A 13,790-nucleotide genomic window follows, 5' to 3' on the forward strand; every position below is an offset into this window, starting at 1 on the left:
CATGTGGTCAAGGTGCACCTCCCTGTGGCACGCAGCCGACTGCCGTTCACCCGCTTTCTGTGCTTTATATGAACATACACAATGTCTGTATTCATTCCTCGGTGATGGGTGTTTGGATGGTTTTCTGTTGGCGGCTATCGTGGACATTGGTTCTACCCACCTTCCTGACAGGGAGATCTGCTCTCACAGATCCAGAGAGAGTGAGGCCCAAGGAGGAAAGGATTCTCAGAAGAGAGGCAGCCAGGCCTAGCCCCCAGGGTGAGAAAGGCCCCTTGGCTTCCTCGTTTCCCAAGCTCTCCACGCACCAAGCCTGGCGAGGCCAAAGACATAGCCAGCAAAGTAGGTACGTTTTCAAGATTTTATTGTAAAACAGAGCTTCAGTCACAGGGAGTAGCAGACTTTCTACTCTGCACACATAACACACATTCAGTGAGCATACGCCGAGGGCCAAACACAGCCAGGTCATGCTCCCTGCTCTCAGGAGCTCAGAATCTGGGGCTCTGGGCTGGGAGACAGACGGACACAACCGTCCTTGAACAAGTCTCAGAGTGTCCGAAGTGCTAAAATAGTCCAAGAGCAATTCCTCCCTCCCAGGAGACCTGGCCCCAGGGAAGCCAAAGTTGTGCACCCTGGGAGCTGGGAGCTTCTGATGGGCGGGCTGGGAGAGGAAAAGTGGGGGGCCGCTGTACAAGGCCTGGAGTGGAGATGGTGCCGGGCCTGGGCAGTGGGAGCCAGATGTGAGGAACGTGACAGAAAGAGAAAAACTAGGGACCAACATAACAAACTAATTTCTCATTTTTGCAGGTTAGGGTGTTACAAATATAAGACAGGGAAACCAAAAGGGAGAGCTCCTTTCCCCCTCCCCCGCCCCCTTTCCAGAAAGGCCACAGTCTCTAAATAAAGGACTCTCTTTCAGACTGGATGCAGTTGGCTTAAAAGAAAAAGGAAATCCTTGTCTTCCATTGTGGCACAGACTCTGTGAGTTTTCCTCACAGAACAGCCTCAGTTTGCAAAACTAGGTTTGGCAGGCAGCGTGGGGCGTGAGGGATCTGGGAAGCGGACAGGCGAAGGGCGAGGGAGAAGGACAAGGAGTCATGGCGGGCAGAGCGGAGGGCCGGCTGGCCGAGCAGCCTGGCTTCCATCCGGAAGGCACAGGCCCCGCTCGAAGGCCTGGAGCAGGGCTGTGGCTTGAGCTGCACGTTAGAAAGACTACCATGGAGGCAGCATCGAGGTCACTTAGCTGAGGGGCTGGCGACAGAGTCCTGTCACGGGGGCTCTCGGCCATCCTTCCGAGGGCCCACCCCACCAAGGCTGCCCCTCCCAGCCCCCGCGACAGCCAGGAGGCCGCGGGCAGCGTGGTGAGGTGTCTGTGGAGTCATCGATATGCTGGGCGTGGGGCAAGTGCGGCCTGGGCCCACCACTAGTCTTTCTGGAAGTAGAACTTGGTGACCGTCATAGCCTCTTCGGGGGAGTTGGTGAAGCTGACGGGCCGGTCGGCCTCAAGTGCTGTGCAGAGGAACCAGCCGGGGCAGGCGGCAGACTCGAAGCGGGTGGTGGGGCCGCTGTCCGAGAGGATGAAGGTGAAACGCTTGTCTTGATCCTTGTTCTTACTCAGGTCGGTGATGTTAACTGCCTGGAGGCCAAGACAGGAGCAGTGAGGGCTGGGGAGCCCAGGGATCCGTGCTGCCTCCCTCCCGCTGCTCACACTTGGCCCCTGGCTGGCCTAGAGAAGGAACTGGAGAAACACTGACCAGGGACCCCTACAGCTGGCCATGTGTCCCGGGCTGTCTGGGACAGCAGTGACACAAAGAGGCTGTCCCACAGTCACGCCTTGACTTTGGGGAATCTGGTCGCTCTAGCCTTGGGCCAGGACATTTGGTAAACACATGGCGTCTTCAGCAGAGGGCAGTGCACATGGAGGCCGGAGTTCTCTCCTGGCCTGCGCCTCTGGCAAGAGGGCATGGCGACGGGGGGTGGGCAGAGGTCAGCACAGCACGTTGGGCACAGTACACACAACGTCCTCCTCATCCCCCTCCACACGGAGTAGTCGCCCTCTGAAAGAATGCCCCTGTCCTGCGGTCGGGAGAAGGGACGGTGCCCCAGTTAGTTACAGCCACTCACACTGAGTAAAGATCCTGACCCAAAAGCCCCTGAGGCAAAGCCATCTCTTCCCATTCACACTGCGGGGAGCAAGGAGCACAGGGCCCCACATGGGATGCCAGTGGGTGGGTTTGAGTAAATAAGGATTAGAAGAGAAAGGTCTTGAAGCTTCGCTTCCTTGGGAAAAGGGCAAGTCCAAGTGGGTCGGGGGCCCTGGGCAGGAGAGTGCCACACAGAGAATGAGGCCTCCAAGGCAACCATCCTTCCCAGTCCCCTCCCTTCTTGAGACTAGACTTAGCCCCACGCCTGGCTTCAGCCAACGGGAGTGAGCTGAATGATGTCAGTGAGGGTTTGATACACATTTGCACATGGAGGCTTGTCTTTGTGGAATAATCTGGCTTGGAAGCCAGCAGCCATGCTGTGAGGAGGCCCACGCTGACCTCGGGAGAGCATGTGGAACAGCAGCCTGGGGAGTGAGAAGCCATCATCTCCCCCCACCCCCAGCAGAACTCCTCGCTGATGCTGCTGCGGGAGGCACAGGAGCTACGCCAAGCGGAGCACACAGCCCGCTGCACCTGCCTCATCAACCCCAAGTCCCGAGAAGGAGCCTACTGCCATTGTTCCAGCTATGGGGTTTGGGGTGGTTGTTATCTGAGATGGGTCCTTACCTCCAGCTGGAGCCTGGTCTCATTGCCAGACTTGACACAGGACAGACACAGCTTCCCCCCATGGATCCCCAGGAACACGGTATGAGGCTCGATGGGCACCACATCTAACTTCTCTGGGGAAGAGCAGAAGGCAGGGTCAGGTTGCACAGAGAGAAGGAGGCAGCCCAGACTCTCCCAGGAGGTTTTTCTGTCTCCCCCCACTGCCCAGCCACCAACTAAACCCCGAAGGTCAGAAGGACAGGAAAGCCCCATCTTTCTGGTCTGCCTTCAAACAGAAGATCAAACCAAGTAGTCTCTGAGTTACTCTTCAAGGACTGTGTTGCCTAGATTCTGCTCTGTGTGGTTCCTGTCCTTTTTTCCCCCCAGGACATCTGTGCTCCAGGTCTCCAGGGGTGCAGGAAAATAGCACACTGGGCCCTAGGGCTTGGTCTACAGGCACCTGGGTGACTTTGAACCTGCCTCTTGGCCTTGGTAGTCTCTGAGCCTTCATACAGCAGTGAGAATCTCAGCCTTCCTGTGCTTCGGCATATTCATCAGGAGAATTAACAGAAGGATGGGAAAAGCCAGTCTTATACTCTTTTAGGGCAAGGCAGGGAGCTGAGAACAAGGGGACGGGGCAGGGTGGGAGCCATCCCTTGTGCCAAGTCAGCCAACAAGGATGTGAAAACATCCCAGGAAGCTCATGCTCAGAGACTCTCTCATGGCGCCATCATGCCGGCCTCATTTCCCTGAAGGAGAAACTGAGGGATGGAGTGGGGGAAGCCTGCCCAAGCTCATGGAGCTTGTTTAGAACAAGGACCAGAACATGGCTGATGTGGTGTCCGAGGATAAGGGACAGAACCCAGATTTAGATGTGGTGGGTTCATTTTGGGTGGTAGTTAGGATCTGAACAACATAGGAACATGGAAGCCTTCATAGTCATGGAGGGAAAGGGAGCACCTTGCCTTCTGTGCCCTCTCCCTGCCAGCTGTGGCCCTGGGACACCATGCCAGCAGGTGGGGGCTCCAGAACTAGATAACTCTCCTACCCTCCTGAGGCTGCCCTCGAGTGTGGCCAGGCCTCCCCCAGCTTCCAACTCAGCCACAAAGATCCAGCGAGAATTAGGACTTTGAACCGAAGGTTTTGGGGAGCAAGCCACAGACTCCAGGCCAACATGACCCAGGACCCACAAAGCATCCACTCTCCTGGCAACCACTCACCTTCCAATATAGTATTTGATCCTTGCAAGTACCCAGCGACCAGCTGGTTGTTCCTCAGGTAGAAGGTCTTCTGGTTAATATCCCAGATTCTGAAATGCAAAAGTCCCCCACTATGGTGAACAACCTCTGTATGCCCAGTCCTGTGCCTCCCCCCACTCTTCCTGTGTCCCCCAGAGCTCACTGAACCTGCATTCAGCTTTCTGATACAGGTGTGGTGCTTTAGCCCAGCTCTGGCATGGAGGAGACGCTGAGGTCTACATGGACGAAGAGGAGGCCCAGCTGTCACCTCTCGAAAGCAGTGTACCCACATTCTACCATGGTAGTCACCAGCCACATGTGGCCATCGAGCCCTTGGTGAAGGGCTGAGAGCCAAGCTTGCATAGCCCCAACCTGAACACGGGCCCTCTGTGCCCTGCTGCCCACCTATGTGACCTTGGAACTGTGCCTCATCTCCTCACAAGTGAAGTGTGGCAACCAATGCCCGTAACATCGGGTGACTTTGGGGAGCTCATGAGCTCAGTAAGGGATGGCTGGACAAAATGTAAGGGTCTTTGCACATGTTGAGCATCGGACCTTTCCAGATTCTTCTGAGCTCCTGGATGAGTCTGCTACTAGAGACCACGAAGTGCATCTCCTGGAGCCCCCAGTCAGTAGGAGGAGGCAGAGGCAAAGCCCATGAAGAAGTTCCCATGTCTAGAAATGCACACACATACACACACGCACAGAATCCCAAACTGCATCTTAAGCCAGGGAAACTCGATTCAAGGGTGAAGTCACCCTGGTGTGGCTTAGTCCCAGGATGTTACAGGACAGAGGGCCCATGGGGACAGAGCCATAGCCTGTCAATTTTACAATGTTGGTGACATCTCACAAAATTCCTGGCCCAATTTTTTTAAATCACAGACATGCTCAGGGGCTCTTTGATCTTCACAACAACCCAGTAAGGCAGGCAGAGGGTTATCCTTAACCCCATATCACAGACAGGGAAACTGAGGCCACAAAGGAGCAGGGTCCTCCATCATGTCCACACGGACCCACAAGGCTGGCTGGCAGTCTGGGCCTCCGGGCTGTGCACCGCCCACAGCGGGCCTCCCTCCGGCTGCCTTGTCCAGCCAAGAGCCTCAGCATGACTCCACGGCTGTCGCTCACTGAGTTGCCAGAGTCTCCGGGACAATCAGCCAGGCCTCTGGCCAAGTTCTGCCCGTCTGAGATATTCTGAGACACACTCCCTGAAGACCACGGATGTGGCTCCCCTTTCCTGAATAACGGACCTCCCTTTCCAGCCCAAACTCAGTCACCGTGGAGGCCAGTGGCCCCCCACGGCCAGTAGTGGCTCCATTTGCCTGTCCGTCCACCATGCCTTCGCAGGGGCAGCCTTACCTGAACACTTGCATCCTGCAAGGTCTCTTCCCCGAGGGATGGCAGGCTATCTCTGAATGGAACAGGAAAAGGAGGAAAGAGATCAGGTAACTGAGGGGATACCTGCAGGTGTCCATTCTGCGGCCACAGCGAGGCAACACGACACTGCCATTTCGGGCCCCAAGTTGCCGCTTATAAAGAAAATAGTCACTCACCCAAGCCGCCCTGTCCTACTCTGAGAAACGGAAATGCCCTCATATTTCCAAAATGAGAAACCCTTGTTGTTGTCACTTTCAACCGTGCTGAGTGTCGCAACGGGGTGTCGTAACTGATTCCCTCCCCTTTTCCCCCGTGCAATTTCCCCAAAATTAAGATTTCTATTTCCCCTTCACTGAGTTCCTGGGAAGAGCGCGATGAAAACTGACTCCCTCATTGGCCTGACAGGTATCCTGAGACTGTTTGTTGACCTTTTTAAAAATAGATTTAAGGAAAAAAAATAGATTTAAGTAGAAAAATCCTCCTTTCTAACAAGCCAAGTGGTGGGGCCCTTCGGAACACAGAACAGTCTCATGACACTTTGTGTTCTTTGAAGGATGGACAGCCGTGCTGGACTCTGGACCAGGGACTAGCAAACATTCTGTAAAGGACCAGATAGTAAATATTTTAGGGTTTGTCTCTGTCATGATTTCTCAGCTCAGCTATTGTCGCTTAAACAGTGATAGGTGATCTGTAAATGACAAGCCAGTTACCTTCTAACACAATTTACAAATACAGGGCATTTCTGTTTTTCAGAATAGGACAAGGCAGCTTGAGTTTTTGTTGAAGTTGTTTTTGGCTGCATTTGGCTTGAAGTCTGCTGATCCCTGCCGTGGAGTCAGTTTCCTGAGAGGTGTTTCAACCTCAGCTCTCTCCCTGGGATCCACGTCTTTAAAGTATGGTCTTGGAAAAATGGGGTCAACTCAACTCTTGGACAGATGGATCCAGATTTCACCTCTGCCACTTGCCATTTGCTACCCATATGACCTTGAACTTCTGGGGCTCTGCCTCTGCCCCTTCTGCCTCAGTGCCCAGAGTGGGGTTGATCATGTCTTCCTCTATGGGTGAAAAGAGGGAGGAAGGAGGAGGTAGAAAGGAAGAGAGAAAGGAAGAGAGGAAGGGAGACAGGAAGGAAGAAATTCCAGCCTGCAGTGAGCACACATAAGCATTAACTTCTTCCCTTACTACGTTCTAGAAGTTAAGAAAAAGGTACGCATATTCCCATTTATGGATGGCAAGAGCATGGACAGGGCTTTACGTAATCAGAGGGCCCAGTGTTAATGCAGAAGCATAGATTACACCATTGGAGAACTGGGTGGGAGCTCGGCAGTCGTCTTACCCACCCTCTCATTGTCTTGAAGAACATTCAGAAAGACCCAAGAGGGAAAGGGGCCTGCCCAAGGTCACACAGAGCATTAACAGCAAAGGTACACCTAAGAATCTGGGTCCCCAGACCCCCAGCCAGTGGTCTTCCTGTTCAACAGCTGATCTTGATGAGTCTGACTTTATTTTTAACCAACAAATCAGTGTCATTGTCCAAATGAGGTCAAAATCCTTCAAAGAGGATGGCTACATTGTATAGTTGAAAGTTGCTAAAAGAGTCGATCATAAAAGTTCTCATCACAAGAAAAAAGATACTTTTATAACTATGTATATAAAACAGGTGATAGGTGAAAACAGGTATGTTGTATACCACTAATGTTATATGTCAATTATACTTTAATTAAATATAATTTAATGTTATATGTCAATTATATCTCAATTTTTAAAAAAATTAATATGTTATATGTCAATTACACCTCAATTTTAAAAGATTTTTTAAAATGAAGGTTACAGATGAATTTCTCAAATCTTTAAAAAACTCTTCTTTCAGAGCAAATGGAATATTTCTGCAAAAATTGTATCACTTCTCTGGGTGATTACTTTGAGGGACAAAGTGACTTGTACTTGTCCCCTTGGTCCTCACAAGACAAGTGACCTTGAGGAAGGCGTTCACCTTTGAAACACATGCAAGAAAGAATATCTACCTTTGAGGGCCAAGGGGGAGTTCTGTTGGTTTGGGGGAGGGCTGGCTGGAGGATGTGATGGGTAAGAACCTGCTTGATTATTTGCCACATTCATTCAGCATTTGCTGAATAATTTCTGGAACACCTACGAATCATCAGGAGCCTAAACTGGTCACCACCCCTGCTGAGAGGGAAGGCAGCAAGCCCCCACTGTGGTAAGTTCTCTCCTTCTTGTCTTTTAATGCCACTTCCGAAGCCCTCCTTGATATCACCCCAGCACCCCTTGAAAAACATCCCTGGAGACTGAAGAGGAGGATGACTTGCCCAGGGGACACCAAGGGGCTCCGTCCTGCCTGCCTGCCCTCAGACAGCATTCCAGGTGAAGGTCCCACCCACACTGTGGCTCCTGGGTAAATGCTCCCCTGTCTCCAGCCCAAATTCAGAGAGACAGATTTCTCCCAGAGAGCAGAACCCTGGGTTCTCCACCTTTGCTGGAGAAGTGGCCTAGCAGGCCTTTCCAGGTGGGGAGGAGGGAGTCCCTAGGGCCAGGTTGAGAAGTCAGGCTGACCTGGGGCTGCCCTCTCCCATGCCACTTAGGAGCTGGGCCACCCACGCCCTGTTCTCTTGTCTGCAGTTTCATTATCCATTAGACCGGGTTGATAATTGAGGCCTTGTCACAGGTTCCGTGAGGACTGAGATGTTGCACACAGTGTACTCAACCCTGACCCTGGCATGTAGCAGATACTCACACAATGGAAAGCTATTGCGTCTGCCTCTTCGCCCCACGTAAAGTGGGAAAGGTCAGTCACAATGCCCTTAACCCCATCCACCCTGCTCGGCTCGCCGGGCTGGACTCCAGAGGGGAGGCCCTCACCGTCTGGGCTGGGGGAGGAAGTGAGTGGGGGACCTGAGGCTCCTCCCCTCTCCTCACGCTTCTGGCCACAATTCCACTCTTGGTTCCGTCTTATCAAAAATAGTTGGTGTCCCTATGATTTCTGCCCACAGGAAATCTCTGACTAAACTTATTCTCGGTTCCGGGTGCTCAGCCCCTCACTCTGGTTCCCGAATTCAGTTCAATGACCACACCGCGTCGTGGACCCTGCCTTCCCACTCAGACCTTGTGCTCTCCCTGTGAGCTTCCGGCAGCAAACGACATCGAGTGCCTTCTACATGTTGAGCCCTGCCCTGCCCTGGTAACAGCAGAAATGACAAAGGCCCACTCAGAGGGAAATAGGACAACCATGTCCTCGGAGTGACACTCGACAAGCTGTACTGGGACCAAGCCCTGGCCCACTATTGGTGCCTCTAGGGCACCATCCACATAGGAAGGGTTCAATAAATGCTGTTTCTCAATCTCAGCTAATTGCATCCCTCAGTTCTAGGATTACCATCTGCTTCCTTTTCTGGGGGGAGGTATGGTTTCTGCCAAAAGTTTCAGTCTTGTCTTTTAAATCCTTGGACATAGTATTCATGGTTCTTGTAAAGCCTATGCCTGCTCAAGGCGTTATCTGAATCCCTGCTGCGTGTCCTTCTGGAATCTGCTTCTGTCTGGTGCACAGGCTGTCTTGCGTATGCCTGGCTGCTTTCTATTGACTGCTGGGCACGGTAGTATAACAAACACTGTAGAGGTCATTTGAGGCTCTGGACATATTGTCTTTATCTAGAGATGATTCCCTTTTGCTTCCCCTGGGCAGTGAGGCTGGGGGTGCTTCCGGGTGACCTTCTCCCCAGCAGGCTTCCAGTGGTCACAATGGGGCATCAAGAACTAGGCAGGTTACTCCATTTCTGTTCAGTCTTGGTCCTTAGGGTCCCAGCCCAGATCTGGGTTGTTTATCAGGGCCCCTTCTCCTCAGTGGGAGATAAAACACAAATTTTATCCTCTCCTACCCCCTGTCCAACCCCATAAGACTGTCCAAAACTCATCTGGGGCTTTTGAAACCAGAAAATGTTTCCTGGGCCAAAAGGCCTCCAGGCTGACCTCCACCTGTCGGGGCCTCTGCAGTTCTTCAAAGCCCTGGTCATTCTTTGATGCCATCTGATTATTTCGAAATATATTTTGCTAGATTTGCTGGTTATCACAGCAGGCATTTTGGCCCTGGGCCAGATGTAGAGCCCGATGTGTATTTTTTGAGTTGTATTTTTCAGGATGGCAGAGTCCAAACAGCATTTGGGTGTAGGGGCAGAAGTCGTGAAAAAGTCTGGGCAGAAGTCTGAGGAGGAAGGGCCTTTAATGCTGCACCAAGGGGCAGGGAATTTATCTTAAAGAACTTGGAACCAGAGGGTGACACTGTCAAATTTCTTTCATTAAGATCACCCTGGGGCCCGTGGACAGATAGATGAGACCTGGTATGTGATCTGGGGCCACTGAGCCTGAAGGCAGGGCTGTGCTGTGCTGGTCCATGTGGACAGCTGGCTTCTCCAAAAAAGTTCCCATTAGTAACTTTTGCTGGTTTCTCTGGGATAAACACTCCCTCCGTGGATGATCCCAAGCCACCAGCAGGACCATGCTGAATGCAGAACTGGGAAGAGATGCTCACAAGCGGATCCTGCCGGCTCCGGCACCCCACAGAGATGGGGAGATCTGACGGCTCTTGGTCCTTCTTGGGAAAGAACATCTTATTTCCCAACTCCAATCTCTCCCTGCCTCAGCCCAGCAGCTCAGCCCCCAGGTCCCATTCCCCTCACAGCCAGCGGTCTGTCCCGACAAATCCAGTTCACCAGGACACCTCAGTGAACCTTGGTGTAAATGTTTCCAACTGTGTCTGCTGGCCTGCAGGCAGGTCACACAAACAGCATTCATCAAAATTTAAGCAGCCGGCTTTGGGCGGACAGATGTGCACCTTAAGTTGCAACAGTTCGATCTCACGTTTAGATCCTTCAGCCAAATCCTGCGTACGTGAGCGTCACAGCGCACAGCACACAGCACACATGCCCAAACTTCGGAAATTTTTACTAAGATAATGGTACAAAGTCTCTGGTTACTCTTTCCAAGAGCTGAGTAAATATATCAGTACAAATAGGAGGAGGACAGGCAAATACCAGCTCACATCTTCTCTTGTCAGTTTCCACCTACCCAGACCTGCCCTGTAACCAAGTCCATTTTTACGAAACCCAGGAGTTTGTGAGAAGCTGCCCATGGTGACAGGCCAGGTTTGGAGACAGAGGTTCTCCCAGGTGTCTTGGCCCACCTGAGTGCCCTCCTGGCCTGGGGACGGTTGTTGGGAGATTGTATATAAAGTCAACTGTTATCAGTCTCGGCTTCACAAGAAGCATGCTCCCCTCCTGGTCCAAATGGCAAACTTACTGTGGATCTTGTACAGGTTTCCAAGTCTTCCAAGATAGTTTTTGCTCCAGCAGTTCTGGGTCTGATATGGATCTGAACCGAAAGCCATTCTTTATCTGCTTATCTGGTCCTTCTAGAGGCACATGTTTGCTCCTGCCTTCTTGGTTTTGGTGACCAGCTTCATAAGGCAGCTAGCTTCTCCAAAGGCAGGTGGAGAGGGAGAGGGAGCGGGCCAGGAACTGGGGGAGGGCACAGCTGGGTTTCTTACCTTCTGCACTTCGGGCTCAGGCTGTGTGCTCTTTCTTTTCCATGGCTCTCACTTAGCCCTCATGACAACTGCGCAAGGTGGGTATCTTTACACCCACTTTCAAGACGGGTTTATACTTACACTCACTTCACAGAATAAGAAATCAAGGCTCAGAAAGATTAAATCACTTTCCCCAGATGGTGGCTGAGGCAGGATTTGAACCCAGCTCTTGAATCCCTTCCCATACACCAGTCCTGCCAGAAAGGCAACTGACCTCTTTCCTCTCTGCTTCATTGCACAGGGAATAGAAGCAGAAATTACATTTGCTCTTACGGCGTTCCTTTTGATTGGAACTCATGTCTTCTAGAGAAACAATTTATTCCACAATTGCTTGGAAATTTTAGGAGTTTGTTTTTTGGTAGTAAGGAAAGGATGATTTGAAAACCTTATGGAGCTTAACAAGAAAGCTCTATAACTGACTTTGGACTAAGGTGGCCATTTGCCCGGTTTTTCCAGAACTTTCCAATGTTAGTACGGAAAGTCCTGCATCTCCGGAAAGCTGAGATGATTGGTCACCCTATAATACAAATCCTAAAAAAGGTGCTCATACCATCTGGTGGCTAGTACTGCAAATTGCAGGCGCGATTAGCTGCCCATCATTGTGTCCTACCCAGCGGAGATGTGGTCCATTTTATTAGATAGATACATAGGTAGATAAAGCACACAAGAACCAAAAGCCTTAGTCTTCCACTCGGGTAAAAAGACCACAGCAGATGCAACGTTGGTCAATCACTCCCCTTTGGATCAAGTTAATTTTTAATTTAGCCATTTACACTTCCTCCAACTGTGTAAATCAAGGTAGGTCCACCTCTAGTAGCTCCACATTGGTTTCAAACTTAGGCTATAAAAAAGGAGTTTCTCTATCATTATCACTGCCTCCACCTTTACATCCTCTTCCTCCCGCCTTACCTTCTTCACGCACCTTGGCTGTGAGGTCAGTGGTGTTAGAGAGGAGGAAGAGGGCCAGTGAGAGAAGTTCCATGTCCCAGGTGCACACTCAACTTGGTCCTTGCTCCTCTGTCCTCGAGCTCCCAGACCTTGAGGCAAACCCTAAATCTCCATGGTCTCCATGGTCTCCCTTCTCGGAGCCCTGCTCCTGGCCTCCCAGAAAACATGATGTCTTCACTGGGCTTGCACGCCCTCGTCTCCTGAACTCGAACTTACTCAGCGCCTACAATGCGCCAGTTGAAAATACTTCAAAGTGGACTGTTTTTAAGCATAAAGGTTCCTTCACATTCTATCACGGTCTGGTTCTGGGAATGGTGTCCTCTTTACACATTTGAAAGAAGGGTAAGACCGTGGGCTGACATTTTAACACACTCCACTGGAAATCGCCTCACCTGCTGAGGGAAAGGGGAGGATTTGCTGCTCTTGGAAAAACTGCTTGTGGTTTACAAAGTCCTTCTTCCTGCATGAGCTCACTCAGTCTCTGCACCCGAGAGCACAATAGGGTGGTTTGGAACAGACCATCTGCAGTGGACCCCAGCTCCTCCCCTTAGAGTGGCTGTCTGGTCTTGGGCAAATTACTTAACCTCTCTGTCCAAGTTCCCACTTATGGAACGGTAAACAGTCTTAGTGCTTCCTCATAGGGTTGTGGTGAGGATTAGAAGAGATGGGTCATGTTAATTGCTCAGCGGAGCGCCTGGTCTGCCGGCTTATGGGAGAATTGGCTATGACCATGCCCATGAGACCCTGAGAGTTGGTGAGCTTCCTCTGGATACTGAGAAGAGGGAGACCCAGAAAGGAAAACAGTTCACCCATTCAAGGTCGAGCACAGAATTCGAAACTAGGTCTTCAGACTCCCAAGTTTAAGTTCTTTTCTCTGTGCCACACAGATCTTAAGCAGAGATTGCAAACCAGTAGCAGCCCACAGGTTGAATATTTTCTTTGCTCACTCTGTTGTTTCATTTAATCAAAATACTGCTGAAGGAAATAGGAATATATGACTATTCCTGAAAAAATGAGAAGTTCTGACCACCTGAGCCTGCACCCTCATGAGACAACCATCCGCTAGAACGAATCAGGTGTAGCCACGGAACTCCTGCCCCTGCCCTTGCATCTGACCCTTCAGATCTTGGGACCTGGTGCCCAATTCTGTCAGTGTTTCTCATTGAGTTCACATGGTTCTTTCTCCCATTGGACAGAAATATATCCCCAATTTCCACGTCTCTCTCACCAGTGGAAAATGACCAACAGACTCTAAGAGCTCCAGGATTTTTCTTGCAGCAGGTGTGCCCCCTCTGTCAACTGCGGGCCTGGCAGGCATTGGGCTAGTGTCCCCGGCCCCACAGCATCTGTGGGGCCTGCTGCTGCCTCCCCCTCAGCCAGGTCTCCCAGACAGGCCTGGAGCTACCTGCCCTTGACGTCTCCCTGGAAGCTTGCTCTTGAGAGTCTGAGAGCATTTGGTAAACACGAATGGTAGCTATTCCCTCCCCCACCATTTTTCAGATGGAAAAGTAGGAGTGAGAGAAACTTACCTGCAGCCATGGGAAAGGCCTGGTAGAATCCGTGGTCCTCTGAGACTGTCCAGCCTCTGGCTCCAGACCAAGCTGCTGCCCAGAAAGGAGAAGCAGTGGGCACTACCTGTGCCACCACACCTCCCAGGGCGGAGCTGCTCCTTCCCTCCTGATTACCTGCAGAGAGGAAGAGGAAGGGCCTGTGCCTGCCTTTCACACACCCATGCAGGGCTCGCCAAGCCCAGCTTCCAAGAGGGTGACTCAGGCTAACAGAAGCCAAACTGGTTCTTATCTCTGTAAAGCCAGAGATCTCACACGAGGAACTGAGCGGGCTTAGCAAGGCTGGACCTTTGTGCCCACCCCACTTTGGGCTCAA

General features: G+C 51.6%; 1 protein-coding gene and 1 long non-coding RNA gene across 6 annotated transcripts; one reads left to right on the forward strand and one right to left on the reverse strand.

The window, feature by feature from the left end:
• Positions 1-344: 344 nt before the first annotated feature.
• Positions 345-13,549, reverse strand: IL1RN (interleukin 1 receptor antagonist). 4 transcript variants are annotated; one of them, XM_032352737.1, is made up of 5 exons: positions 13,436-13,549; positions 5,348-5,399; positions 3,968-4,056; positions 2,769-2,881; positions 345-1,633 (listed from the first exon to the last, which is right to left on the reverse strand). In XM_032352737.1, the coding sequence occupies exons 1-5, from the start codon at positions 13,443-13,445 to the stop codon at positions 1,421-1,423; spliced, it is 477 nt and encodes a 158-aa protein (XP_032208628.1). In that variant the 5' UTR covers positions 13,446-13,549; the 3' UTR covers positions 345-1,420. The 4 variants fall into 4 exon arrangements, with proteins under 4 accessions (XP_032208628.1, XP_032208627.1, XP_032208630.1 ...); XM_032352736.1 differs by lacking the exon at positions 13,436-13,549 and adding an exon at positions 5,542-5,599; XM_032352739.1 differs by lacking the exons at positions 5,348-5,399; positions 13,436-13,549 and adding an exon at positions 5,450-5,535.
• Positions 5,693-9,081, forward strand: LOC116595901. 2 transcript variants are annotated; one of them, XR_004287907.1, is made up of 4 exons: positions 5,693-5,770; positions 7,625-7,747; positions 8,049-8,168; positions 8,415-8,811. It is a non-coding gene; the product is annotated as an uncharacterized LOC116595901 (long non-coding RNA). The 2 variants fall into 2 exon arrangements; XR_004287908.1 differs by having other exon boundaries at positions 5,705-5,770; positions 7,488-7,747; positions 8,415-9,081.
• Positions 13,550-13,790: the final 241 nt, after the last annotated feature.

This window comes from Mustela erminea, chromosome 7, assembly GCF_009829155.1.
Source record: "Mustela erminea isolate mMusErm1 chromosome 7, mMusErm1.Pri, whole genome shotgun sequence".
Taxonomy (NCBI): Eukaryota; Metazoa; Chordata; class Mammalia; order Carnivora; family Mustelidae; genus Mustela; species Mustela erminea.